At 36.8% G+C, this 27,794-nt stretch overlaps 2 protein-coding genes across 5 annotated transcripts; one reads left to right on the top strand and one right to left on the bottom strand.

Annotated features, from left to right (window-relative positions):
• Window positions 1–776: 776 nt before the first annotated feature.
• On the top strand, window positions 777–14,496 carry LOC145771625 (glutamate receptor 2-like). Of its 4 annotated transcripts, none has more exons than XM_082583342.1 (6): window positions 777–883; window positions 9,319–9,447; window positions 10,055–10,201; window positions 11,051–11,282; window positions 11,450–11,628; window positions 12,128–14,496. In XM_082583342.1, exons 2-6 carry the CDS (start codon window positions 9,418–9,420, stop codon window positions 13,961–13,963), a joined length of 2,424 nt encoding a protein of 807 aa, XP_082439468.1. In that variant the 5' UTR covers window positions 777–883; window positions 9,319–9,417; the 3' UTR covers window positions 13,964–14,496. The 4 variants fall into 4 exon arrangements, with proteins under 4 accessions (XP_082439468.1, XP_082439466.1, XP_082439470.1 ...); XM_082583340.1 differs by lacking the exon at window positions 777–883 and adding an exon at window positions 6,280–6,409; XM_082583344.1 differs by lacking the exon at window positions 777–883 and adding an exon at window positions 6,361–6,442 and having other exon boundaries at window positions 11,163–11,282.
• A 155-nt stretch (window positions 14,497–14,651) lies between these two features.
• Window positions 14,652–17,396, bottom strand: LOC145771626 (uncharacterized). The gene has a single exon (XM_082583345.1). It carries the CDS (start codon window positions 16,632–16,634, stop codon window positions 15,258–15,260), a length of 1,377 nt encoding a protein of 458 aa, XP_082439471.1. The 5' UTR covers window positions 16,635–17,396; the 3' UTR covers window positions 14,652–15,257.
• Window positions 17,397–27,794: the final 10,398 nt, after the last annotated feature.

Here is a 27,794-nt window from a genome sequence, read left to right as displayed (position 1 = left end):
GAATTTATTTCAAATTTATGATTTTCGTTTCGCATGGTTAACTCATGTCACGTGGTCTGATATAAGCAATAATTTCAATTAAAAATCTGGTTACGGAACAAAATAACTGCACTCTGGTACTTTCAGCAATTACAAATCAAACTAAAATGGAATTATGTTTAGAACTGCATGAAACGTTTTAGAAAGAAATAATCAAGGCTGCGTAAAATTGGAATTTTGACATCTGTTTTGTTCTTTTTTAAAGTTTGATTCGTGCGACGGCATTCTACTGAAAAAGATCGACTAACCAGAAACTTTAATTTTGGTGCGCAAAAACGGCAATATAGCCTAGAGCCCTAGACAAATAAAAGCTTAGGCTTAGCCTACATCAAATATACAGTAGGCTACAGACAAAGAAGACAGCGCACCAGAAAGCCTCAAAAGACGGAAAATTATGGAGCCGAGGTTCTCTTTAGCATTCTTCAGATGAGCAGATATGCATAAAAGAATGAAATAAAAATATTTCCTTAAAAATCGTAAATGGGAGGTGCGAATAAATCGTTTATGCAGTATTTAGTGTGGCAGCACTTCAAGCTTAGAAGCTCTGTTTATTACACAACAATTGTCTCCATGCCAGCAAGTTTTTGTCATGAGATTTGATGCAGAAACACCACAACATGTTAATTGTTTTGATTTTAGCCGGAAACGTAATTTCATTTTTACAGTTAAAGTGTCTTGCTTTTGTAACTTGCAGTGCTTGCGATCAAAGTGCAGGAAAGTATTGTGATATTTCTGTTGGCGTACTATCATTTTTTTCAGAAAAGGACTCGAAGACTTTTCATCATGCCATTGATTTTATTCACAACTTGAAACTGATACGTGGGAAGCAGAAATTTGCCATAAGGTAGGCTAACTCAATCGACAGTTATTTTAATGCTAAATTAATAAAGTGATAATTAGAATGTTGATTTAAGTAGCCTGTGACCAACGTATATTGTAGCCCAAGTAACAAAGCGCAAAAAACGTGATCTTCATGTTATGGTATAATTTGTAAAAAACATGGATGTTCACATTGCACTACTAAGAAATCAAAAATTTATGCAGTAATTTTAGTCAAAACGTTTGAAAGTTGCTGATATTTTTTTTATACATAAAGAAACAATGTTTTCCAGAAGTAGGCTAAGGAACCAAATGCAGAAAGAAGGATGCATGAACAAAAGTGCTGCCATATATTTTTCTAACTTTTTGGCAGAAGAGATTTTTGCAGTAGTGGTTGCCAACGTCTTTCCTGTTTTGCTATTTTGAAAGTATTCCAAAGTGATTTCTTTTCTGCTCGTTGAAACATAACAGTTTTTGAAAATTTAATTTACACAGAAATGCAAATTAATTTTACACACCTGTAGCACTTAACACTGTCAAAGTCAATTTATTTGTTTCTATAGCGCCATATAGCAAACAAACAGAGTGAATGAATTTTTCAAAACAATACGTTATAGCCCAGTGCTCTTCAACCTTTTTGTCCGTGGTACACCTTTTTTAAATTTTTAATAACTTCGTATACCTCACAAATAGCAATGTTTAATTGTGCCCAGGAAGTAAAAAAAACTAATAATTAATTAATTGTTTGTTAAAGAGATTATAGTAGTCTTGAACTGGGCACAAGAAACTACGCATGCAAAAGTGCAAAAAACGTCAAAATTGAAGATTTAATGGCTAGCTTGTTGTTGCATTGTTTCAGCAAGTTGGACATAACGTGGTGTTAGCTCTTTCTCTATTCCTCCCCGCATTAAAGAATCAATGTCAAGTATCGAGTTTCGTTTGTTTGACATGATCTCAACAAGACTGGAAAACCCTTCTTCACACAAATAAGTGGTAGGCATCTGCACCAAGACATCAATGGCTTTTTGGGCGAGATTTTTGTATTCGGGAAATTCAAGAAGAGATACCCAACATTCTGTGTAATCCATTTCTCGAAATGAGTATTTTTGATTTAAATCAGCCCGTAGTTCCAATAATTCCTCATCCTCAGTTGTTTCTTCATTAAATGGTTGGATATTCCACGAGTTTGCTTCCAGACATTGGTCGTTATCTTCAGGAAAATACGTAGTCAAATTGTCGGCAAGTAATTTCAGGTGACCAACAATAAGGGCAGACAAGTTATCTTCAGTAGAAACCAGGTTTGTCGTTATTTTACCCGACCCAAAAAAACCCGGGTGTTTTTTTTTAAAAAACCCACTTAAAAAAACCCAAAAAAAAACCATAAAAAAACCCAGAGCATCATATTTGTCCAGGTTTTATTAGAAAATTAAAAAAATGAACAAAAACACTACAAGGCACTTAAAACAAACTTTAAATTAGGACTTAAGGATGTGATTGTGAAGTAAATTTCCAAGAATAAACTGAAAACGCAGTGGATATTGTACAGTAGCCTAGACAAAAATCAAGTAATGCCACTTTGTGTATACTACGTTAAAACTCATTTATGCAAGAAGGCCTTATAGTTAAACTGGTGAAAGTACTACTCTACTGTAGTCTGTATATATAATCTGAAATGCAATTTAGGAGGCTATTTACCAATTATAATACAGATTCTGGATTTTAACGCATAGCTGTTTCAGAGCATTTGCCTAAATCAGTGTTTCTCAACCTTTTTTGACCCAACGCCCCCTTCATGAACCGGCAAAATTTTATCGCCCCCCAACAAAAACGATTAATTACGCAAAGCGAAAAAAATACTACTAATACTACAAAAAGTGCTCAATGGCAAGCAAAAGCCAAGCAGAGTGAATTACATCAAATATACAGCAGACTAGTTAGTAGTTACCAGTCTCTAAAATCCTTACAGCCTGTTTTACTCTAAAAGGGGGATCATCAGAAGATCCTTATTCAAATGATTGATGATCCCTCTTTTAGGGTGAAACAGGCTGTATGGATTTTAGAGACTAGTAACCATATTTGATGAAAAGCAAATATATATTTGCGAGCATGAAAATAGTATAGGCCTACTGGTAGTCAATGTGAACCTTGGGCTTGGTAAGAAAGTGCCAGTTTCTTCACATCCGGTGTAAAGCTAGTGAGAAACGTTCGAAGATCACCTCTTTTGGATATGTCAAGTGGGTTTTGCTGTTTGGTAGGCTATGTAGCAGAACAACACAGCTGAATTCCTTTTCCACCTGGTATGAGGTAGGAAATGCTACCACGAAGATACGAGCTCTTTGACGAAATCGTTACGCTGGGCGGTAGATGGTTTAAACCAGAATGCTCCCTAATAATCAAAACGCCCCCCTTAAACCGAGGTAATCATACCGCCCCCCTGCAAAATCAAAACGCCCCCCCCCCCCGGGGGCGGTACCGCCCCCGTTGAGAACCACTGGCCTAAATGGACATTGGCCACGCAATCGCTCAATTGCTCATCCATTACTATATATAATATAGCCTAAATGATAAAAAATATTTAAACATCATGGCATAAATGCTCCTTGCCTTCAAATCTAAAGCAAATGATGCAATAATGTGATTTCTACCACGGTAGCATCAACTTGGTATAGAAATCAGTGGATGATGCAACATCCAACTTGATCTTGAAATTAATGGATGATGCAACATTCAAGCAACAACAGCCCTAGTGCGTTATTTTATTGAGTTATGCAAGCATGTGCGGCACTGTGAGTGAAAGGCACTTCATTCGTAAAAAGTAGTTTTGAGGTGAAATAAGCATGAATCTACCTTTTTTTGCATCTTTTTCAAAAAACCCAATAAAACCCAAAAAAACCCGGGTTTTTCTCAACCCTGGTAGAAACGTCCTCAAACTCCCAGCTAGACTCTTTCATGTATTGACTTAATACAGGAAAGTCATTGAAGTTCCTCGACAAAGCATTCTCTTTCCAGAGTGCAATTTTCATCTTCAGCGCATTGATCTTGCTAGTTGACCGAAATATATCACCCCTTCTCCCTTGAAGACTGATATTCACTTGGTTCAAACGATCAAAAATCGACGCCAAGTATGCCAATTTTGCAATCCAGATTATGTCACGAAACTTGGAAGCCCTTGGGTCTCCGTGTTCAGTGTAAAATGCCCCTAATTGTTCGCGAAGTTCAAACACTCGGGAAAGAACTTTCCTTCGCGATAGCCACCGTACCTTTGAGTGCAGAATAAGTTTTTTAGAAGAGGAGGTTATTTCATCACAAGCCCGTACTTGCGCATTAATGACGCAACAATCCCAAAGTCAAATGCGAACCACACGGCACACGCACCCAAAATGAGCGTATCTGTTTCAAAAGTGCAAAGCCGGTTGGCGAGTAATAACCGCACACCAGTAGGTCCGGTTAAAAGTTTACAAATATGCCAACTGCTGTCTCTGTTGTGACTTCCACTATCACAGATCTAAGCTGTATACCCTTCGTATACCCTTCTCCAGCTGTATAGCCTACCTTAGTTTTGATTTGGTATACACTTGGGTATATAGTAGCCTATACCCGGTTGAAGAGCACTGTTAGCCTATAACGTAGCTGTTGGTTTGGTTTCGGTGTAATTGGGATGGGCGAAAGACCATAAACAGTTACCGTATCTAGCCAGCCACCTCTGGATATCTTTCATGTGTAGGCATGTAAACGAATAAGCGGACATTAATAATAACAATCGTGTTTTTATTTGCGCCCATTGCGATAACGTACAGTACACTGCGATCATAGATGCGATTACAACAGACGACAGGAAGCAGCGAAGCGACATAGATAGTCTTCGAGTCAGCTGCTCCTCTTATTTTGGCTTGCCATTAGGCTAAGTGTCTTTGCCTTTGGACAAACAATGAAGAAACTTCAAGATGAAACGGCGTTGGTCCGACTCTCGGGGTGTGCGCTTGAGCAACGCAGGTTAAGGGCTGCTCTCCATTCAGCGCCATCTAATGGATGAAATAGGAAACTTCACTCTGTCAATCTCGGTAACCGGCCCTGCGTCAAAAGCCTATGCAAGTATGCGAAACTGCCAGAATTAAGCTCTCAACGAAGCTTTCCCAGTTCGATAAAAATTCAATCAATCAAGACTTTAGTTTTCTTAAAATTTCTTTGCTCTTGATGCTTGGTGAAATAGTTTTTAAACGTATATAGGCTAATTTTGTTTCTAGTTATTTTGCAAGTGAATTTACAATTATTTGCTAATATCATTAAAAATGAGTTGGTTACAAATTGATTCAGATTAATTCTGTAAAACTTCACAGTTTGAGGTAGTTTTGAATAGACAAGCTTTGGCTGATTCATTTTTTTTAAATAAAAACATCTGGCAACAATTTTTCGTAAACACTTTTTTGGCAGTAAAGAAGACAAGTTGAAATCCAGTTTTTCCAAAGTTTTGGAGCTGGAAGAAACTTTAGGTTGTTTTGGCCACCGAAATAGAACGATTTTGGTAAAGAGGTCACTTTCTTCAACCACAGACATATACAACCAAGCAACCACACGGCATTTAACATAATCCATTCAAATTGAACATAAACTATAAGCTACAAACGTTTTCGGCCATACACACGTTAGCCCTTATCAAGTAACAAAAAAATAACTGCTTATCATATCTACACTGAAAATGAATAACTGATCTAAACACTGAATTGAAAAAACGAAATGCAAAATGAAACGGCAGAGCATAGGAGAAAGGCACATCACATGGCGTTTAAATTACACGAGGCAAAGACGCATCATATGACGTATCAAGAAAAGACGTTGAGTAAATAAGAAGCACCTGAGGCAAACAACTGTGTATTGAGGCGAGGATTGTATGATTTTAAATCTATGTATGAAAATAAAATCATACAATCCTCGCCTCAGTACACAGTTGTTTGCCTCAGGTGCTTCTTATTTACTCAACGTCTTTTCTTGATACGTCATATGATGCGTCTTTGCCTCGTGTAATTTAAACGCCATGTGATGTGCCTTTCTCCTATGCTCTGCCGTTTCATTTTGCATTTCGTTTTTTCAATTCAGTGTTTAGATCAGTTATTCATTTTCAGTGTAGATATGATAAGCAGTTATTTTTTTGTTACTTGATAAGGGCTAACGTGTGTATGGCCGAAAACGTTTGTAGCTTATAGTTTATGTTCAATTTGAATGGATTATGTTAAATGCCGTGTGGTTGCTTGGTTGTAGTAGGCCTATATGTCTGTGGTTGAAGAAATAGAACGAACTCACGAAAGTAGACGATTGCTTTATTTCGTGCGATACCATAGTCGCTTTTATGCACCTCGGTGTGATGCAACGCCACAAACTATAGGCCTATAAAATTAATTCGTTGTCTACCCAACGCAGATATTTTCCAACGTTTCGAAATGCAAATACATCCGTCGATCCAACTGATTCGGAATTGGTGTCTGAAATAGATGAAATCCTGGCCTCCAATATCTCGGTGTTAATTGGCCCTGGTTCAAGCTCGTGGGTAAAATTGGTGAGGCTTTGGGCAGTTTTTAGTGACTGACAGGTGGTGTAGTATTTTATGCTTCTGCGTTGTAATTGTCTTTGTGTTGCCGGGTGTATTCGTTTAGGCCAGGTTATTTGTCTAATTTTTAGTAGGTCTACATGTCAATAGAAAGGACAAACATCAGAACAAAGAACACAAACCAACCAATGGGCTGACCAAACGAAAAAGGAATGGCCAGCAGATGGCCTAAAAAATGGAATGGATTCCAAGAAATTTGTAGTATTAACAATAATGTGTGTTTTTATATACCGGGTAGCGCTGTATCCATCGCAGAATGCGTTGCTCTTGAGCGCTTTACAAATCGGAAGCCACTTTAACATGACGAAATTTTGCCAAATCCCGTGACTACAATCAGGGCCGTTGAAAGAATATCTTGGGCCCGGTATCAATGAGATCCTCGAACCCCAAATCAAGACACTTGAAAGACAAGACACAAGAAAAATGCATTAGGCCTATATCCAACGAATAGGCATACGCTGTGGTTTCTCAAGTTTTTGGGCTTTTTTAGAAAGGCTTCGGGTCCCTGAAATATATTTTCGGGCTCGGGTCTAAAAGTAGGCCACCCCCTGGACCGTCCTGTCAACGCTACTGACTACTATGACACCGCCAACCAATCAAAACGTGTTATTAGTTAGGTTAAGAGGCTACTGACCAATTGTGATTGTTCTAGCACTCAGCCAGAAGGCTGGTTCTTGCTTTGAACTTTGTATAGTAATTAAAGAAAAAAGAGTTATGGTAGATGTGCAAATCGAACCCAGATCATCGAAAGAACTACTTCCTAGCTAGCCCTAACTACTAAGCCAGTGGTTCCCAATCTTTTCAGGGTTACGGCACTCTACAAAAGTGAATTTTTTTTGTGGCACCCCGTGGCAGATCAATAATTTTTCACCTCGAATGCAGCAGGTTGTTGCAACAAACTCCGTTTCATACCAAAGACTTTAAAATATGGTAGCCTAGTCACAGCTTCTCTGCTTTACTTTCAGCATTACAATAATGCAACGTGAAAAAAAGTAGGCAAATTTCGCTTCCTGTGGTCTTTTGGGATAGGTAATTAGGCTAATAATATCATTATCAAAAATCAAACTATTAAGAATAATAGGCTACAACAGGTCTAACACTTCAATTTCACGTGGAGATTGAACGCCACTTTGATATTAAAAAAGTAGAGTTTACTTATTTCGAAGTCAGTGTGAATCTTATTATAGCCTACCGGTATGGTAGCCTATTGCTATTTCCTTATAGCAGACAAAATGGGCAAAAACTTTTGCATGCCTTTGCCCAGCATTCACCTACCGACCTACAATCGACAATCAGCACAATTTGTCCAGACATTGCCTGCAACATCATAAAGCCATTATACAATGATAGGGTGCTATAGGCTACACTAAGAATTTGTGACCACGAAACACCATATGCGGTATGACGAAAAGTGTTTTAATGGTGTCCCGCAAACAAGCCTGCATAAAATTTTTATCAGCAACAATAACCCGAGCTCACCATTTGAAGTAAGATAAAAATTAAATATGAGAAATGCTCGCGGCACCCCAGAGTGTTGTAAATGACACTCCAAGATGCCGCGGCACCCTAGTTGGGACTACTGCACTAAAGCCATGCAGCTGACGGCGAAAGCTTCACTTAATTTGCTTTGTATCATCTGCTTTTCTTTTACGCAACAGTAGCTTATGATTGGTTCGAGGTGGCTACATTACAAATCAGACACTGTCATTTTCATGGCCTACGCGAAATACAGGTTTGGTAAAAACGAGACGGAAACTGAAAAATGGGGGATGTAATGCTGAAAAATAATTCCTTATCACATGAACAAGGTAGCTTACAGTTGAAGATAAAACGGTATGGAAACATTTTGAGGGCCATGACAGCTTGATGGTTATGAAAAAAACTGATAGGCCTATAGTCATCTAAGCAAATGCTGCGTATTAAAATGCTACGTTTTTTAAATGGCCCTAATTAAAGGTAGGTAACGCAGGCGAGGCTGTAACAATCCCATATTATCAGCCACATCACAATTTGATGGATTGTTGTTTGGAAAAGATTATAGCCTGCGTGACTCATTATATCAAAGTATTTTAGTGTTTCTTGACCAAGTAGTAATTTCATGAAAAAACGAGCCTATTGATGAATTGGAAATACGTGCGAAGCGTGGCCAGAAGACTGCACAAAGAATTGTTGTTTTATCCCCAAATCACCTATCGGGGCTTCGCAATTAAGGATATCGTGTGTAAATTGTTAGGTTACTCCTTATATGCCGGAACTTTTGTAAAGATATCGGACTTACTCATAAATCACTCGAAGGATATCACATCTGAGTCAGATTAAATTAATTAAGTGCAGAATGATAAATTATATAAATTTTCGTACAGTGGGCTACTTGCAATTATTTCATTGGTCAACAAAACGCATATGTGGCCCTATTTGATTATTTCATTGGCTAGACCAGACATATAAGCAGGTGTTTGCTTGCAAGAGTTCAGTTGGGGGTTAATTAGATTTAGTTGATTCAGTTGGATTTTCATCTAGACCAACTCAGATGCGCGGCAGGCATCGACACATGCTTATATAGCTGGTCCTAACTACTTTGTGTCAGGCTATTTCTATGTATTAAAATATTTATAATCAATGTAACTTAAATTATAATATGTGTTGTGGTCTTGTCCAGAAAAGTTTAGCCAGAGCAACAATCAGAACTCGCGAACTATTTGAATAAACTCAAAATCCCGATTTAGTTAGCTTAAGTAATTTACCGTACGCTGATCGAACTATACAATATTGATATGTGCACTCTAGGCGACATGTGGGTGTCATAAGGCCTTTTCCATTTTGTATTCAATAACTAATTATTTATATGATTCTTGCAGATTCATCCATTGGTTGTTTTAAAAGACATTTTGCACTATGCTCCCGTTGCCAGCAATCCTTCTCTTGGCAATACTTTGAAATTTCCAAATCTAGTGCGAATGGTTCCTCCAGACGATTTTCAAATTCAGGTATTTGCAGTAGGCTATTAAATTAAGGGCTGTTTGAGGAGGTGGCAAAACTTTCATGTTAGGCTTTAACAGTGATTCCCAAACTTTTTCTATTCGCGTAGCCTAGAAACCATTTTAAAAGTAGGTAGGGCCCAGAGGCGCAGCAGTCAAAGTCAATTCAACTTCTGGGGGGCGATAACTTAAACTTAAAAACCGACTTGTTGACGCGACCCAAAAAACAATAATTCTAAATCATCACGACTGCAACGTTTCGGAAGCATATAATTTTGCGTAAAATACTTTGTAATTTTATGTCAATTTCAATGCGATGGTCCACGCTTAAGCCCACTTCGGTATATCGGACAACTTTGAGCCTATTAAGCAGGGGTTGATTCTCTGCCATTCGTATACCTTCAGCATTTCCGGAATGCATCAAATTGGGCTTAAGCGAGGACTACTGTACTACCATTGAAAGTTTAATTTTCTTGTGCAAAATTGTATGAAACTTCACACATCAAAGAGTGTATGATTTAAAGTTAATATGGCCTGTTTCCGACGACTCTGTAGTCTACGAGCATTCATTGTGCCCAATTTATTGAACATGCAACCTATTAAATATTAATTATAGGCAGTCATCGATACGATAGAATACCACAAATACACAAGATATTCCATTGTCTTTTCCAATGATGATTATGGGAATGAAGGATTTGGAATATTTTGGATGCTTGTGCAAAGCAAGAAATGGAAAAAAGGTTTAGTGCGTCGGCTAGAAGTGAGCTTCAAATTAGTAGAAACAGCTATTGACATCGTTTTTCTAGCTATAGACCAACTAGACATAACGTGGCAAACTTGATCGAAATTTATTACTTTAGAAAGTAGGCTAATATGCACCGGCAAATCCTAGTTCTACATATTTCATTTTTTGCAAGTTTGAAACCTTGTCTTACTAGCTCTCCTGCTATCACTCTCGGGGTGTGCGTTTGAGCAACGCATTTCAGGACTGCTCTCCATTCAGCGGCACCTAGTGAATGGAATAATTTCTCGGCAACAAGACTTCAACAAATCGGAAAACTTCACTCTGCCAATCTCGGTAACCGGCCCTGCGTCAAGTGCCTCTACAAGTATGCGAACAAGTACCAGGAATAACCTATCAAGGCTTTGTCAGTCCGAGGATAAAGATTCAAAACCAACCAACCAAACCAACCATTAGGGAGCATATTATGCAAGTGTTATAGCCTACTGTTAATGACTGGGTGGTAGTTAGGCTATTTGGTGTTCGTAAAGTCTTCTGAGGTGAGCCAAATGATTTAACCCAGCGAGTAAAAGTTTTTACTTTGTTTTGTGTTCGTTCAGCTTACATCTATATGTAGCTTTAAACGGAACTGCAGTAAAAAAAAACGCCACCTGCGTTTGACATGCTCAAAAACCCTGGCCATGTCACTTTTATCCTGCTACTGTAAACTCGACCGGCGAAGAAGATGCGTGCCCTTAGCGGAAATAATTTACGGTATCTAAGAGTCGTGTCGATTCAATACAGGTTGTAAACAATATTAGACGGTTATCTGTAACTTTTTGATGCTATCACATAATGTCTATCTTTTCTTGTGTGCTTTTTATATAGAGCGTGGGGTATGAAGACCGAATGGGTACCGTGGTTAGCAACTTGGCAAACCAGCGTGCGCATGCTGTTGTACTATTGACACACTCACAGCTTGGGAGTGCTGTTTTAGCAGAAGCGCACAAAGAGAACTTGACGTCATCTAACGGTTGGTTGTGGATGGTATTAGACGGAGTGACTTCTTCGAATTTGATAGCAACGAAAATCGATAATAATGGATCGGCATATTTCGACGGTAAACGAAGTTCCAAAATAATTGCAAAAGAATTTTTGTATTAAAAACAACATTGGTTTGGTCAACCTAGACTTTGACTTGCCTTACTAAAACCAGACTAAAACACCTACAAAAAATGATAATTTGATCGACTTTTAGTCCTTTAGTAAAGTTTGGTTTGTGTTTAGGAGTAATAGGAACTCGTCCAGCGGTCACCTCAAGTCGTTTGACTGCGGATTTTCGACAATACTTGAGCTCTCAAAACATTTCCGGTGATTTAACTTATGATGTTCAAAAATACATGGACTCTATTTTATCTCTTGTTCACGGCTATCGCATTCTTTGCAGGGAAGTTGATGACACAAAGGTGAGCTTGTGCAGATGAGAGCCTATGTCGCGCAAATACTTTCGAAGATAGCTTCCCAGTAGCAATATTGGTTTAACCACTTGTCTTGTACTTGTACCGACTGCTGTATGTACTTTCTGATACCAACAATCTAGTGTCGTTGTCAGCCACTCTTAGTCAGAAGCATTCAACCGGCAATCCCAGTAACGTTACATACTCACTAATTAATTGGCAAGTGTTCAAATTTTGATCTATATAATTCATGGACATACGAATGATGTTGAAATATTTTTTCTTCTAAAGTTGGGCTAGGCGTGGTCTCCAATCACGAAGAGGACGGGGATAAGAAAATAAATGAAAGTAACAGCTGTAAACTTTTTAATTTTGTAAACTTAATTAGAACTATGGACAATCGATCGTTGTGGAGACTCACGGTAGCCGACGCCTTATTTGGGCATGGCCGATGATGATGAACAGCTAATCCACCAATTTTACAGGAAGGATTTAATTTTATCTACAGAATATATCCACAACTACATTTCGTGAAAGCGTTCTCAAAGTTGATGAACCAGGAGTATCAAGTCGTATCAGTTTCGACAAAACAGGAAAGATATCTGCTACTAAGTACGACGTGTTGATTTCTGTCAATGCGAAATGGATACCTATTGGCGAGTGGAGTCCAAGTGATTTGCAAATACGTGATGATGCAATAGCAAGTCTTGCCACGTCAGCGGATGTCAAATTCCATCTCAATGTGGTGACACTGGTTGAAAAGCCATTCGTGTACTTCGCTGATGATAACCACAGGTCCAATGATACTACTGGTTTGCAAGGCTATTGTATCGAGCTATTGAATGAATTGAGTAAAAAGGCAGGATTCACATACACATTGAGACTAGTCGCCGACGGTCAGTACGGAAGATACAATGAAAAAACTTTTGCCTGGAATGGTGTGATCGGTGAAGTACAAAGCGGAAAAGCAGATCTCGCCGTCGCATCCATAACTGCAACAGAAGAACGCGCGACTGTTGTAGATTTTCTTCCAGCGATAATGGATGTTGGGTTAAAGTTTATTTTTAACAAACAAGCAATGGTCAATAGAGCAGGAAATTACAACCCATTTGCATTTCTATTTCCGTTCAGTGTCAGTTTGTACGGAGGTATTCTTGTTAGTGTGGTTGGTCTTGCCTTATTTCTCTGTTTGATTTCTAAGCTAAGCCCATACGGGATACGAGGAAGTTTCTTCATGAGTGAACGGGTGGACCAGATGTCGAGTAATAAAAAATTGAAATCATCCAAGAGAACAGAAAGACAGTTGCAGGAAGACAAAAAGGACGCAGAACGAGGGATGGGGCTGAATAATGCTCTGTACTTTGTTTGGGCAGCTCTGTTCTGGCAAACGCCCGAGCGAGTGCCAAGATCAATTTCTGGACGTGTGGTAACCATTGCGTGGTACTTGGCTGCTGTTGTTTTTGTGGCTTCTTACACTGCCAATATGGTGGCTGTGGTATCCCACTATGATGCTTCTACCTCTCACATACATTCGTTGTCCGATCTTATGTTGCAAACAGAGCTTCAGTACGGAACAGTTGCGAATAGTGCAGTGAATGCGCAACTAGCAAAATCTCAAATTAAAATAGCAAAAAAATTGCACAATACACTGCAACAAAACCCAAATTCCCATTTGGTGACAACCGTGGCAGATGGCTTAACGCGAGTAATAGAAGGAAGATACGCGCTCTTATGGGATTCTGTTTCGCTAGACCACGCAGCAGTTCAGACAGGTTGCCGGTTGCAGACGGTTGACGTTGGCTTTGGGGCCATTCAATACGCATTTGCTGTGAGAAAAAACTCTTCACAATTCAAGGCATTGTCCAGACACCTCGTTTATTTGCAAGAACGTGGCTTCACTAATTACTTGAACAACAAATACTTCAACAGGCTAACTGCGTGCAGCCAAGAACAAGAAAATAGGGATTCAAACCTTCGGCGGTTAACTTTTCAAGATCTAGCTGGAATATTTTACCTTGTTGCTATGTCAATGGCTGTTGGTGTGTTTTTGCTCATCGGTGAGTGGCTGATGGTTGCTATGAATGACGTCAATAAGAAAGATCCTAAAGCTCCTCAAACGATAAGGGAAGGTTTATATCGCCGTTACAACCGACTCATCGATGACATTGAAACAAACTGGATTCCCATAGGGAGTCTAACCGATAAGTGGGCTCGTCTCACACTACCTACGCAGCATCTTGCTCAGCAGATTATAGAAGAACGTCTGCACAAAAAGCCTAGCCAGAACGATGTTAGGTTGTCAAGGTCTGAGGACAATATTTCTGGACGCAGCTTGAAAAATTAATATTACCAACTGAAAAAGTAATATTACTACAATTGATATAGTAAAAATTGTTTGAAAAAAGTAAATGAATTTGTGAAATATGTGTCAACTTTTGTAAAATGAAATATGTATATATTGTTACAACCGTTTTCCTTTCAGGAATGTACTAAGATATTTTTTGTTCCTTCAGATTGGATAAAAATTGCACCATTTTATTTTGTTGAACAACGTTGTGTGTATTACAAAGCACACACGAAACGTGTCAAATTAAACAATTTGAAATATGATATACGATGTACTACAAGTATTAAGGTTTCATCAGGACAGTGCACTGACGAGCACTGATGAAAAATAGTCGTAGATAGTTTCAGACTGCTCTACAGAATAGCCTACAGCGGTTCAAGAACTATATTCCATTATACAAGAAATAGATCAGTAAAATAAAAGCGTTAATGTAATCATTGGCAACAAAAACGTCTACTATTAACATCAAATCAATTAGTTTAGATACAACAAAGCACAATATACAGCACATTAAAAAACTACGAACATGATGATCAGTTCAAAACTAAAGTACATTTTGTATGTGGTTTCCCAGTTTAAACTGACTCAGGAAGAGGAGTCCAGTTCAAACTGACGCTAGAAGGATATAAGTTGAAACAAGTGTAACAAAATTTGCTAAATGAAAACGACGACTGTTAACAACTGAATGACGCGTTCTCCATTCTCACCAGACATAAAAGCCAACCTGGTGACAACTGATGGGCGATACTAGGGTATCGTTTAATCTTTTTCTGTATTTTTATGTTAAAGTACAGTGATCATGAGGACGATCCATATTATGTAGGTATTGTAACAATTACAACTGAATGAGTTTAAAAAAGTTAAAAGATTGAATAAATTTGCAAGGATGCAAGCAAATACAATTTAATTTCTTTTTTGTTTCTGTTTTGTTGTAGCTACGTCGTTTCTTTTGCAAGCCAACAATAAATATTAAATTAAGTTGAAATTGATGCACATTGCGTGGTTTAATTAGCGAGACACTAACAATAAATTCTACTTTTCCATTATAAAAACGGTTATGCAGAAGCAAGAATTTATCATTTTGAAAGAGGCGTTTTAAAAGTGCATGGACGGTACTGTATATAGAGTGTATAGTTCTCCAATATTTAAATTAAATACAGTGTTTGAGCTAAGGTAAAAATGTTGTAAAAGATATGAACGGATATGGTGCGGAACCATGAAAAGCTTGACTTCCTTTCACCATGTTGTTTTCAAATGACTTTTAGAACATGAACCGATACAGAAAAACAGTTCATAACCCAGCTGTGTTTCGTAAACCAAAGTCCTCTTTCTCTGCGTTTTCACTTCTTACATCAACTTCTTCTGCATTGAGCTCTTGTAATTGTTTATGGACTGCTTCATGGGATTTTAGATTGCTTAAAAAAGAAAATGATTTACTACAATACCTGCATTGCAAAGATTGCTTATTGGCATGAGTTGTCTCATGAGACTTCAAATAGCAAAGATGAGTGAAGGATTTACAGCAATAACTGCATCGAAAAGGAGTTTCTCCAGTGTGGAAATTCTTTTCATGCCTTCTTAGATTTGACTTCTGAGTAAAGACTTTGCCACATTCAGCACATTCGAAAGGTTTTTCCCCTGAATGCGTCTTTTTGTGGGTTCTCAGATTAACAAGTTGATTAAAAGACTTGTCACATTCATCGCATTCATAAGGTTTGCTGCTTGTATGTATAATCTTGTGTCTTTGCAATTCAGTATTATGGTTAAAACCTTTGCCACATACTTCACATCTGTAAAGCTTGCTACCATAGTGCAATCTTTCATGCTTGGCTAAATTTTTTTGCAATGTAAAACTTAAATCGCATTCTTTGCAATGATAGAGTTTTTCCCCAACATGAGTAAAGTTGTGGCGCTTTAAGTTCGCAAAAGTACTAAAGCTTTTATCACATTCAAAACAATGGAAGATTTTTCCTGTTGTGTGCACCACCTGATGATCTTTAAGTGTTCTTAACCGACTGTATCTTTTTCCACATTCTTTGCATTCATGCTGCTTTTCTTCCTTATGTGTCTTTTCATGCTCTTTCAAATGGCCTTTCTGACTAAAGCAACGGCCACAATCGTTGCAAGAAAAGGGCTTTTCACCAGTGTGAATCCTTTCGTGCATGATCAAGTTGTGTTTTTTCAAAAAGACTTTACCACAGTGGTAACAATGATATGGTGGTTTTTCGTCATTTCGTTGTTTTGTGAAGTCCATTGGTCCAAGTTGCGATGTTTCACCAGTATTAGAGCTGAAACTGTCTAATGATACTTCAGTACTAGTGACAGGTGGAATGGGATGAGTAGTAAGCTGTAAAGCTGTTTCTTTCAGTAATTTGAGAACTGTCTCTGCATGAGTGTTTTTGACATGTTCACTAGAGCCATTGTTAAATCGGATTTCTGGTGCAAATGGGTTGACAATACTATCTTCCAGACCATTTTCACATTTTACTTTTCTATAGTAATCATGGAGTTGTTCAGAATTTGGTACAACATCTTCCCCGACTGACTTTGCATGACAGCGAGCAGTTCTTTTAACAGGCAATGATCGCTCTGTGTCAGTTTGCTTTCTCTTTATGCCAAATCGGATGGTACCTATTTCCATATTACAACCAAACCTGAAAAAAATCATATAGCAATTGATAATGATTTACTATTACATGCAGTTGCAAATTAATAGAAAGAACATAATACGCCAAACCACAAACAGCCAAAGGGCTGGGAACCAGGGATGGATCCAGCCTCTAATTTTTGGGGGGGTGCTGCTGAAATTTATTTTCATTCAAGGAGGTCCATCAGTGTGGCACTGTCAAAATGTGTCTCTGCTGTATTTGGCATACTGATAAGCATTCATGTTGTTAATACAGATGTTTTTGTTTAATATTAATAAAGACCTGAAAACGGAGAAAGTGTGCATGAAAAATCAAGTCTTAAAAACAAGCATAAATAAAAAACACTTATGGTATAACAAAATTCAAGAATGTGATGAAATTTTGGGAAATATTCTAAAGTTTAAAAACATGAGCAGTACAAAACACATGATTATTTCCATTGGTACACATTCCATAATCTACACAGCATCAATTCGTTACATGCTGATATAGGGGTAGGCAGTACTAGGTCATATTTTCAAAACCAGCTTGCCTGTCTTTTTTTGGGTGTATTTTACTCCAATTAAGCCAAATCTGAAAAAAAAATTAAAAAATTTTATTTTTAACGGTTTGCACCCCAAAAAACTGAAACGAGCCATAATTTCCCCTAAAAATTCGCCGCGTCACATTATTCCTTAATAAAATTGGCTGTAGACCTCTTAGAAAGTTGTTTGATGACTCTATTCCTACTGATTACAATCCAAGGATTCCAAATATAGCATTAGTTTTGTCCTATCTCTTGTAGATTTTGAAATATTCGCACAATGTTCTGATGGCGAGTCGATTTTTGACAATATTTTGAAAAGATATTTTCTCAGATAAGCGTCAATTTTCTCTAAGACCATTGTTTTTTGCATATGAGGACCGGGAAAACATCATCAGACTATTTGTTGAAACATACAAAAGATTGGCATCTGCAACACCTACAACTGAGGGCGTCTCTTCTAAAGATGTGTGGCAGAAAACTGACTTTATCATGAGTTGTGACTGATTCTGTGAGTAAAAATCTAAATAATAAACAGGAAGTTTATTATTTAGATATGGGATTCTGGGATCAACTCTTTCTCCACCCGACCATCTACTGTGCAAATCCCATCCTGTTGAAGCATTTGTTCGATCTAATCTATCTGTCCTACGTGCAATAGAGAACAATCTTGAGTTTAGAATAAACTTGAAGGCATCAACCCAGCTGTGAAATCATTTTTTCGTGGTAAAACTACTGTCATTGAGTGTGCAATCATAACCATTTTGAATCTGGTTAGTCATGAAAAATCAACACGAAGCTCTAACCAAGCTGGTCTCTTTGATTTCATTCTACAAAGAGAAAATCAGGTCAAGCACATCGCCATGTACCATGAACGGAGATTCACTAAACTTGGTTACTGTGCTAGTTCTATCATTTAAAGCTTGACTTATTCGAGAATGCTCCTTAATGAAACACATTTGAGTAATCAGCATGTTAAAATAGTACGATTGCTGCTGGATTCAGAGTTTCTTTTGACTGAGTTGGAAGTTATTGCATACTGTACACACAAAGTAACACTGCCATTCCTTTATTTTGTTGAAGTAAATTCACAACAAGAACTTCAGTTTTGAAAACATTCCCTCAACTATATACAGATCTTCTTGCAGGAAAACTATCATCCATTATCTTGTATCATCCATCCATTATCATTAGATATTGCAAAAGATGTGCACTGATGCTACTAATAAGGTATTTGACAGACAGGCTGGTAGAGAATATGGCTTCGGAAAGTATTGTCTTGGGAAACAACCTCGTGCAACAGAACTCAACTTATTGACCACAGAACAACTAAGTTGGTTACCAACTAATAATCTTGAAGCTGAAAGGCCCACTAATCATCTTGAAGCTGAATTGGCTGGATTTGGCAAGCGAGCATAGTTGCCAAATAAAGAAACAAGAATTTCACTGTCAAAGGAATTAGAAATGACTGTACTCTTATCGAATTTTTTCCGTAAAAATACAGGCAAAGGCTTCAATGATGTTTTCAAAGTACTAAATGATATGGAAAACAAATGGCACAATGAACAGAAGCAGCTTCTTAATATCAGGATTGCTGAAAAAATCGAGAATGGCGAGAAAAAGAGTCAGTAGGCTACACACAAAAGGGTCTCCAGCTTTGCAAAGGATAGGGTGGCCCTGCAACTAGTATTGAGGAGCTTCACCGAATTCTCCGCTCACATCCTGAGATGAAAGAGAAGATTGTACGAAATGAACTGCTATACTATCGCGATACGCACAAGTCTGATGTTTTGGACAATCCAACTATGTTCAAGGTAAACAACAACTTATATGAAGAGAGATTAGTCAACCTTTGTACACTTTTGGCTGGACAAGAATCTTCTTATTCTAGTGCCCTATTGCTAACAAACAGAGATGCTGATTGCTGAGGTAGGTCTTGAATCTAATGTGGCAGAAGTTGGAACTGAAGATGATAGGGAAATTGAAATTGGAAAGTACTAATTGTTGCTCTAATTGCTGAGAGTGACTGCAACACTTGGTATATATAGCTTTTTGTGAGAACAGGAATGATGGGCACATTCCAAATGGATCATCTTGTAAGAGTGAAAAAGGGGAACAATTTGACATGGAAACATCCTAGAAAACCAGACACTCTAGATTTGCACTCAGCTTCTATTCTGGAATGTAATGTAGATGGTGAATGGAATAATTCAAACAACAGATTTATGACATTTTCCCTAAGAAATCATAATGCCATCAATTCTATGGTTGAGAAAGCATCACTTCAAATGGTTAAATAATAGTCCTTGATGAACTCAATTTTTCTACAAGTATTATGAACATTATTTTGCATATACAGTATTAGGTATTATATACAACATACCAACACTGATTCGCATGTTATTTTCACAAGAGCTATGCCTAATGACCGGTGATACTTGCAATTTGTGCTTACATAAATGCTAAAAAACATGTTTAGAGGTGCAACTAGCTTATATCAGTCATACAAGTAATGAGTTTTTAAAGCTGGGGAATGATTATTTTCGCAAAAAGATCAAAAACTAACCGTTAATTAGTGAAAAAATGGGTTGCAGTTGAACATTTGCTCAAATATTTCTAAATCTACAAAAGATAGGACAAAACTAATGCTATATTTGGAATCCTTGGATTGTAATCAGTAGGAATAGAGTCATCAAACAACTTTCTAAGAGGTCTACAACCGATTTTATTAAGGAATAAAGTGACGCGGCGAATTTGTAGGGGAAATTATGGCTCGTTTCAGTTTTTTGGGGTGCAAACCGTCAAAAATGAATATTTTTTAATTTTTTTTTCAGATTTGGCTTAATTGGACTAAAATACACCCAAAAAAAGACAGGCAAGCTGGGTTTGAAAATATAACCCAAAATTTATGTAGTACTGCCTACCCCTAGCTGATATAAACTGATATTTTTTGGGGGTGCACACCCCCCCTTGGATCCATCCTTGCTGGGAACAGTGTCAGACAGCATGCTAAAGAGGTTCCAAATTGACCATTTGACAATCTTTTATGACTACCATTACTTGTATGCACTGATACTGACAGCTTATGATCTTTATGCAACACAAACAAATATACAAGCACAAGTATTTCACAAAGTTAAGGATGTATATACCATGTCTATATAATATATATATACACTGTAAATTTAATGCAGGTTTAATTAACCTTTGTAGTGTGTTAATTTTTTTTTGGTTTTTGTGTGATAGGCTACTATATACTAATATAGTGATAATGATATTATACTAACTCACTAAAAGGTTTAAAAGTGCTAGAATTAAACGGAATGGCCAGTTTCGGCGAGTTCGATTCGAAGAGTTCCCTATTCGGCGAGTTTTTGAAAATTATCGGGTGCCGTAGCCTATTTATCATTGCCGTTTTTACATCGCTTCAACGTCGCTAAACGTTGAAATCGTGCAAAGAAAATAGAAATAAAATGTTTGAACAATTAAATGAAAAGTCGTCATGTCCGTTCAGTTGAGTTGTTTTTATTTGTGACCATCATATCAAAAACAACACGTCAACATAGCAAAGGTCGAGAAAAAGGTAGAAGCGACAAAACACGAACGTTAAAACGTGCTTGTGACCGAAGTAAGTGATTGAGTTGAAAGAATTTGGCACGGCCGCAACACCTTCAGAAAAATTTAAGATATGAAGGGAAAATAAAAAAAAGATGTTATATACAAAAAAAAAATCATGTTTATGTCTATAAGTTAGTACTTTTGAATAGTTAAAATGATTACCGGTAGTTTGGATCAACAAATGTGTGGCCTACAGCTTGGATTGAAAAGAAATTATCGGGTACCGTAGCCTAGTTATCCCGACCAGTAAAAATTTGTTCCAAGAACCCAGTTAGCCTAACAGTTTATTTTTACATTGTAGTAACAGATAACCAAATGTGTGGCTTATCGTTTTAACGTCGCTAAACGTTGAAATACCGTAGCCTAGTTATCCCGACCAGCAGAAATTGCCGTTTTTATATCGTTTTAACGTCGCTAAACGTTGAAATCGTGTAGAAAAGAGAAGTTTAGCTGACTAGGATATTCCACAATATCGTTTCTTTTATAGTTGAAATTATCGAAGCTTTAGATGAGTGGGGTTTAGACCTAACCATTGAGATCTTAAAACTAAAAAGCAAATTAAATTTATTTTTGAACTATTAATGTTTGCTCGGATAAAATTGACATGTATCCTGCGTCGCCTTCTGCATGCAAACTTAGAATATATTAGAATCCTCAACTATTACAAAATTCTAAATCCAACGACGCCTTCTGTTTATTTACAGTAGAGAATTTTGTATTTTATTCCACAATATCGTTTCTTTTGCATTCTTGCATTTTATCCAGTGTTTACCTATGAGTGCCTTCCCAGATGGCAAAATCCGTCATTTTTACATTGATTCAACGTCTGCAGACGTTCGAATCAAAGTAAAAATGACGCATTTTGTTGTCTGGGTTCGTTCAAAATATGTGTTTTACATCAAAACAACAGTTTTCATGATTAACAATAACGGTTAATGAGATAAAGTCTCAGCGAAAACGTGTCAACTAAAAAAAGACAGTTGCTAAATAGCGTTTGCCATAAAAGATGAAGTTAAACCTAAGTGGCAGTTTAGAGTAAACCTATAATTTTTAAATAATTAATTTTTAAAATTAATAATAATTATTAAAAAAATTTCAAAAAATCTTCGAATAGGGAACTCTCCGAAAAAGGCTGTCTCCGTATAGGGAACTCTCCGAATCGGACTCGCCGAATAGTAGCAGACCCAGAATTAAAAGATTCAGATAAAAGGGAACTTGTACAGTGTACACCTAAATATCCATTTGTCACAACGGTTTATATGTTTATCCGCATTAAGAAATGATTGAGCTTCGGTAGAGAGTTTGTCTTGTTGAACCATAGGCATACGAAGCCGAGCAACGTGATCAAGTTTAACATCTTCAAGTTTATTACATTTACATAAACATAAAACTACGCAACAAATTAAGTATCGAACGTTTTCGACATCACAAGATGTCCTCTTCAGGAATAATATACATACAAATTAACTACATCTGAAAAAAATACAATGGTTATGGTTAACTAAATCTATAAACAGAAAAAGACAAAAACTGCACAGTACTTCTGACTAGCTCAAACTCAACGATATAGGCTCCACGAGAATCAAAGGTAACTGCATCAAAAGGTGTTAAACAGATCACATGATATGGTAGAAAGGCAAGGTGCGAAAAAACTAATTTTAAAATACAGAGAGCAAGAAAAATGAGCCGCAAGCATACAATTGTCTGTTCAATAATGAAGAAATGATTATTGATGAATACTGGTATGGGATTGCAATTGTCACGCAGTTAACTGGATACACGTTATTGTCATGATTACTATTATATGATTATTTATCACATTATTATTACCAGGGCTGTGTTCACTGCCCCCAGGCTGGGGGGACACTCATTTTAGTCTGTCTGATGTTTTCTGACTATTTAAAAACAATACTACAGAAGCTCGATAATCTATAGCTAGTTAAATCATGCAAGGCCATGTTTACTGCTTTCCAAACCACGACTGGGGCCTACCTCTAACAAGGGGCCCATTCGTATTCAGTTCGTGCAGCATTTTTGGCTTGTAATTTTACAATTTCTCTTTCCAGTTTTGTAATTTTTTTTGCTCACTCAACCAGATTTTGTTCATGTCGGCGATATTGGGCAAGCATGTGGGTTTTTTTTTCCGCTGACACACTTCGGTCATTTGTCCGAAATGACTTGAAAAAATTCGGTTATTTTTTATTTATTTCGGTCATTTTTTCTGATGAAAGTATTTCCTTTTTGACCAAATTGACTATATATTTTTTTCGGACATTTTGACCAAATTGACTATACTTTTTTTGGACATTTTGCTAAAAAATCGGTCAATGACGGACAAACGACCGAAAAAAAACCCCAGGCAAGCATAATTGGGGATTAAGGGAGTGAAAAGTTTTTTGTGTCCAAAAAAACTACCAAAATAATGCAATATTTCGAAGTAAACACTGATCACTAGAGCAATTTTTTTGTAATCTAAAAATTCAAAGTGAATTTAATTTTGCGAAAAAGTAACTTTATTCAACAAAAATAAGAAAGCGAAAGAAAAAGCAGCAATTCAACATAAAAAACATTTAAATTAGCTTCAGTTTGTCCTCAAATTATAGTTGCACATTCAAATTACACATATGTAATGTTTTACATTCTCTGGCAGAAAGTTTCTGTCAATCAAACACTTTAGCTGTTGCAGGGAAAACAAGTGGTTAAATATAGTTAACACAATTTGTTTCATCGAAAAAATTACTTTACGAGTTTTCGGGAATACACGCGATACGAATAAGCATGGTACCGTGCAAATCTAAAATCTATATCATAGTAGAAGATATATTAAAAGTCTTGGCATTAGGCCTACATAGAATGTAAATTCATCTCTACAGTAGCAATGAAAGATAAATAAATAAGGGAATTAGGCAAAAAAGTATGCAAAACAAAGTGACCTAACAAACGAAAAGTAACCTAAAAACACAAAAAGTGACTTTTGGTAACTTTATAACTTCCATATTGACCCCACAACCATGAAATTTTGGTTCTACATTTCTTTTGTTAATTGGTACAAATAAAAAAAAGTAACTTTAGTAACAAAAAATCACCCTACTGATCACTCAAATAGCCAAGTTAATTAATTTGATAAATTTCAATGTAAATCGAGATCGGTTGTGAAATAAAAATGTTATCTGTGAAACTGGGGATACCTTAGTCAACCATTTCAATTTTTTTTTATTCAGAACCACATATGGTTTTCAATAATTTATTCCTTGAAAGTTTGTATACAGGCCTAGTATGTTGTAGCCTTTCAGCAGGTTAGAACTTTGAAAATTTTACCTATATGGTATTTAAACTAACTTAAATTTTAAACAAAACTTCTACCCTAATCCAATATTCATTTGATGAATTTGGTTGAATTTGAGGACCTTCTGATGATCCTCCTTTTAGGGTGAAACAGGCTGTAGAGTTTTGGAAAGTAATAAACTAATAACTATATTTGATATTATTTTAAATATATATATGTTATATGCAGAAGAAAAACTTCTAAAACATATTAACTTGCAAGGTAAACTTTTTTAATAAAAGACATCAATTTTATTTTCATACCATGAAGTGAAACCTTTGAAGAGCAGATAGTAACAGCTATGCTCAAGCTAATGTTGAAAAAAAAACTTTCACAATTACAAAGACTAAAGAGCAACTAACTTTAGGCAAGAATGTTTAAAAAAAAACTTATAGATTTCCAGGCAAAGAAACATGTGAATTGAATTAATTTGCCAAAATAGTTTTAAAATATTGGTTTATCAGGAATATTTTAGTGATCGGAAGTTTTTTGTAATTTAATGCATGCAAGCTTAAACAAAGTAGGTACAAGTATACAGGGCAAAAAATAATAGCTAAACATATCTGCAAATGATTGAAAGGGTTGGGCACAACAAATGCTATAATGTTATATAATAAACTCTGAATACACGATAAGTAGTTCATATGCACATTATAAAATAAACTGCATTTAAGTCAAAGAGTGGATACGTTTTTTGTGGTGGTTCAAACCACCATAGTCTGAAAAACATTTTGAACATTCTTTGCATTTGTATGGCTTCTCTCCAGTGTGTGTTCTCTGGTGTCTTCTCAAGTGATCTCTGCGAATGAATGTTTTACTGCAAAAAATGCACTCGTGTGGCCTTTCTCCAGTGTGACTTCGCATGTGCACAAGGGCTGTTGCTTGTTGTGAAAAAGACCTGTCACAAACATCACACCTGTAAACTTTATATGTATGGTTGTGAGTTTTTGGCTTTGGTGGTGGTATTACTGGAGCCATTTCATCAGGGGTATGTATCTGGGCAATGTGATCTGTAAGGTTTTGATTTTTTTGAAATATTTCCAGACAAAACTTGCATTGGTAAACCAGCTCCCTTGCATGAAATTCCATGTGCTGCTGCATGCTATAAGTATGATTGTAGTGCTTCTTGCATAAAAAGCATCTCAATGGGTGTTTAATACAGTGATTTTGAATATGACATAACATAGCTTTTGAGCAGCGCCCAATATGATCACAATGTGGGCAACGTATCATTTGTTTCACAAAACTGCAAGATGGAGTTACTGTGACCAGTGGTGGTGTTTTTGGTTTTTTCTCATTTTCATTTTCAGAATGGCTCGAGCTTGACACTACCATATTGCTTTGTACTTCAGTCCTGGTGACATCAGATTCACCACTTGAACTAAAATCTGAATCTTCTGTGCTTTTCTTTTGGTTGCTATTTCCTTTAATTGATACGCTTTGTTTATAAAAGTATGCCTTACTCTGTTTTTCACTTAAGTTTTGATCATCAGAAGTAGAATCTTCATCTGTACTGCAAGGGTCATGATTAAATTTTTTTCGAGTTAAAAAGCTACTTGAAGATGTAGACGAACTGCTAGAATTCAATTCAGTAGTAGAAGATTTCTTTTTCAATAGTCTATCAGCATAATAGTCTGTGATGTCTATCACTTCATCTACTTGCAGAGTATCTTCTGAAGAAACACTATAATTATCGCTGTTGTCCATTAACTGATGTTGCCTTTTTTTAGGCGGCTTGGCAAATCTTTTATCTTTGCAAACCTTTTGCTTTTTTGAAGATGGTAAAATGGTTTTACACATTGATAATCTGTCAACCTTTAATTGTAACTTTAAAAACTCCTTTTTGATTTCACAACGAATAGTTTTAATTTCTGTTAAAATAAGCCTTTCAACAGCTTCTGATAAAATCTTCTTGTCTTTATTTTGAAAGTCCATGGTGCAGATGCCAAGTTTTACAAATGTCACTGGAAACTTTTAACCCTAAAAAGAAATTGTGTGATAATTTAATGTTCTGAGACATTTAGACAAAAATGTGCCAATTTTGGTAGGGCTACCGGAGCTGGTATACAAGTCCCCCCTCCCCCCTTGGCAACTCATGACAAAGAGGAATTGACCAAAACATGTGGAATTTGTGGATTGAAGTGTGTGAACATTAACAGTAAGGCAGTGGCTATTTGACCGGCGCCGGTCTTTGAATCTGAAACACTATTTGACCGTCATTACGTCATTGTCCAGTCACTTTTTTTCTTTTTCTCTTTCAAAGCAAAAGATGAGAAGCGCACATATAAGTTCTGAATCCAACCATTTTATTCAACTCGTTATGTGGCGCGTGTGGTACGTCGCCGCTTCCTATTCTAGAGGGACTGAGTTCGATACTACCCAGAAGCGTTCTTTTTTTTTAACTAAATTTTGACCCAAAGTGCATTTTGTTGAGAGCAAAAATGTATTGCTTCGTTCGGCAAACACGGTCACATCAATCAATCATTTTATTTTTCGTCATTAACGCGTCCGGGACGAAAAAGATACTAACTACAAAAATCGATACATATAGACCTCCCAGCACGTTAATGAACGGGAAGACGTGGCAAAACCTTGAAAAGTTTAAAACGTGCCTGAATTGAAAAATTATGTAGGCTAGGCTATATACCGTATCAGTAGTTAGCACGGCCACAATCGGAAAATTACCCAGAGAAATTCTCAAATTCCAGCAAATTAAAAAAACTCTAACTTTATTACTCACATTTGAAAAGACAAAAAAAATAATTAAAAACTGACTAAAAAATGCACTTCGTGTCAAAATTTAGTTTAAAAAAAAATAAATAAAAAAAAAGAACGCTTCGGGGTAGTATCGAACTCAGTCCCTCTAGAGCCGGAGGCGGCGACGTATCGCATGCGCCACGTTACGAGTTGAGTGAGATGGTTGGATTTAGAAGTTATATGCGCTTCTCGTCTTTTGCTTTGAAAGAGAAAAAGAAAAAAGTGACTGTATAGTGACGTCATGACCGGTCAAATAGTGTTTCAGATTCAAAGACCGGCGCCGGTCAAATAGCCACTGCCTAACAGTAAAGCAAAGGTAAAGTAGTTTTACCCTATATGTTTGGTTGAGTCCTGTCTTTGTCATGAGTTACCAAGGGGGGGGGGGGGGGGGTTACCACACTTGTATACCAGCTCCGGGCTACCATATGTCCTCTTTTTTCAAGAAAAATAAATTGTCCTCCGAGGACACTAAAAAATGCTCAAACGTCCTCTTTTTTGACAGTTTGGGTTTTTATGCTTATATTTTTAACAGGATTATATATATGGCAGTGGCTATTTAACCGGCTCCGGTCTTTGAATCTGAAACACTATTTGACCGGTCATGACGTCACTACATAAGCACTTTTTTCTTTCAAAGCAAAAGACGATAAGCGCGTTAAGTTTTAAATTCAATACGTTTACTTCAACTGAATACGTGGCGCACACGTAACGTCTTGGGCTGCCATTCTAAACGGAATGAGTTCGATACTATCCGGAAGCGTTCTTTTTTTTTTCTTTTTTTTTAACTACAAAAGGATACAAACTGATATGAATGAATCAACAAGTGCATAAAAAAGCTTCAAAACGAATTAAAAAAGTTTTTTCTAGTTTTTATTTTTAACAAATTCCTTTCATTTCTTAGCACAAATTCTCTGAAAAAATCACACCTTCTAATAGGCTGTAAGATTACGTTTCGCT

Source organism: Aplidium turbinatum, chromosome 6, assembly GCF_918807975.1.
Source record: "Aplidium turbinatum chromosome 6, kaAplTurb1.1, whole genome shotgun sequence".
Classification (NCBI taxonomy): Eukaryota; Metazoa; Chordata; class Ascidiacea; order Aplousobranchia; family Polyclinidae; genus Aplidium; species Aplidium turbinatum.
This window is presented reverse-complemented; position numbering and strand designations above follow the sequence as displayed.

Excerpts from the sequence above, each read along its gene's own strand:
- LOC145771626 (XM_082583345.1), bottom strand. The coding sequence starts at position 16,634 with ATGATTTTTTTCAGGTTTGGTTGTAATATGGAAATAGGTACCATCCGA.
- LOC145771625 (XM_082583342.1), top strand. The coding sequence starts at position 9,418 with ATGGTTCCTCCAGACGATTTTCAAATTCAG. Across the intron at positions 11,283-11,449 it reads TGGATCGGCATATTTCGACG|GAGTAATAGGAACTCGTCCA; the intron begins GTAAACGAAGTT and ends GTTTGTGTTTAG. Across the intron at positions 11,629-12,127 it reads GGGAAGTTGATGACACAAAG|AATATATCCACAACTACATT; the intron begins GTGAGCTTGTGC and ends TTTTATCTACAG.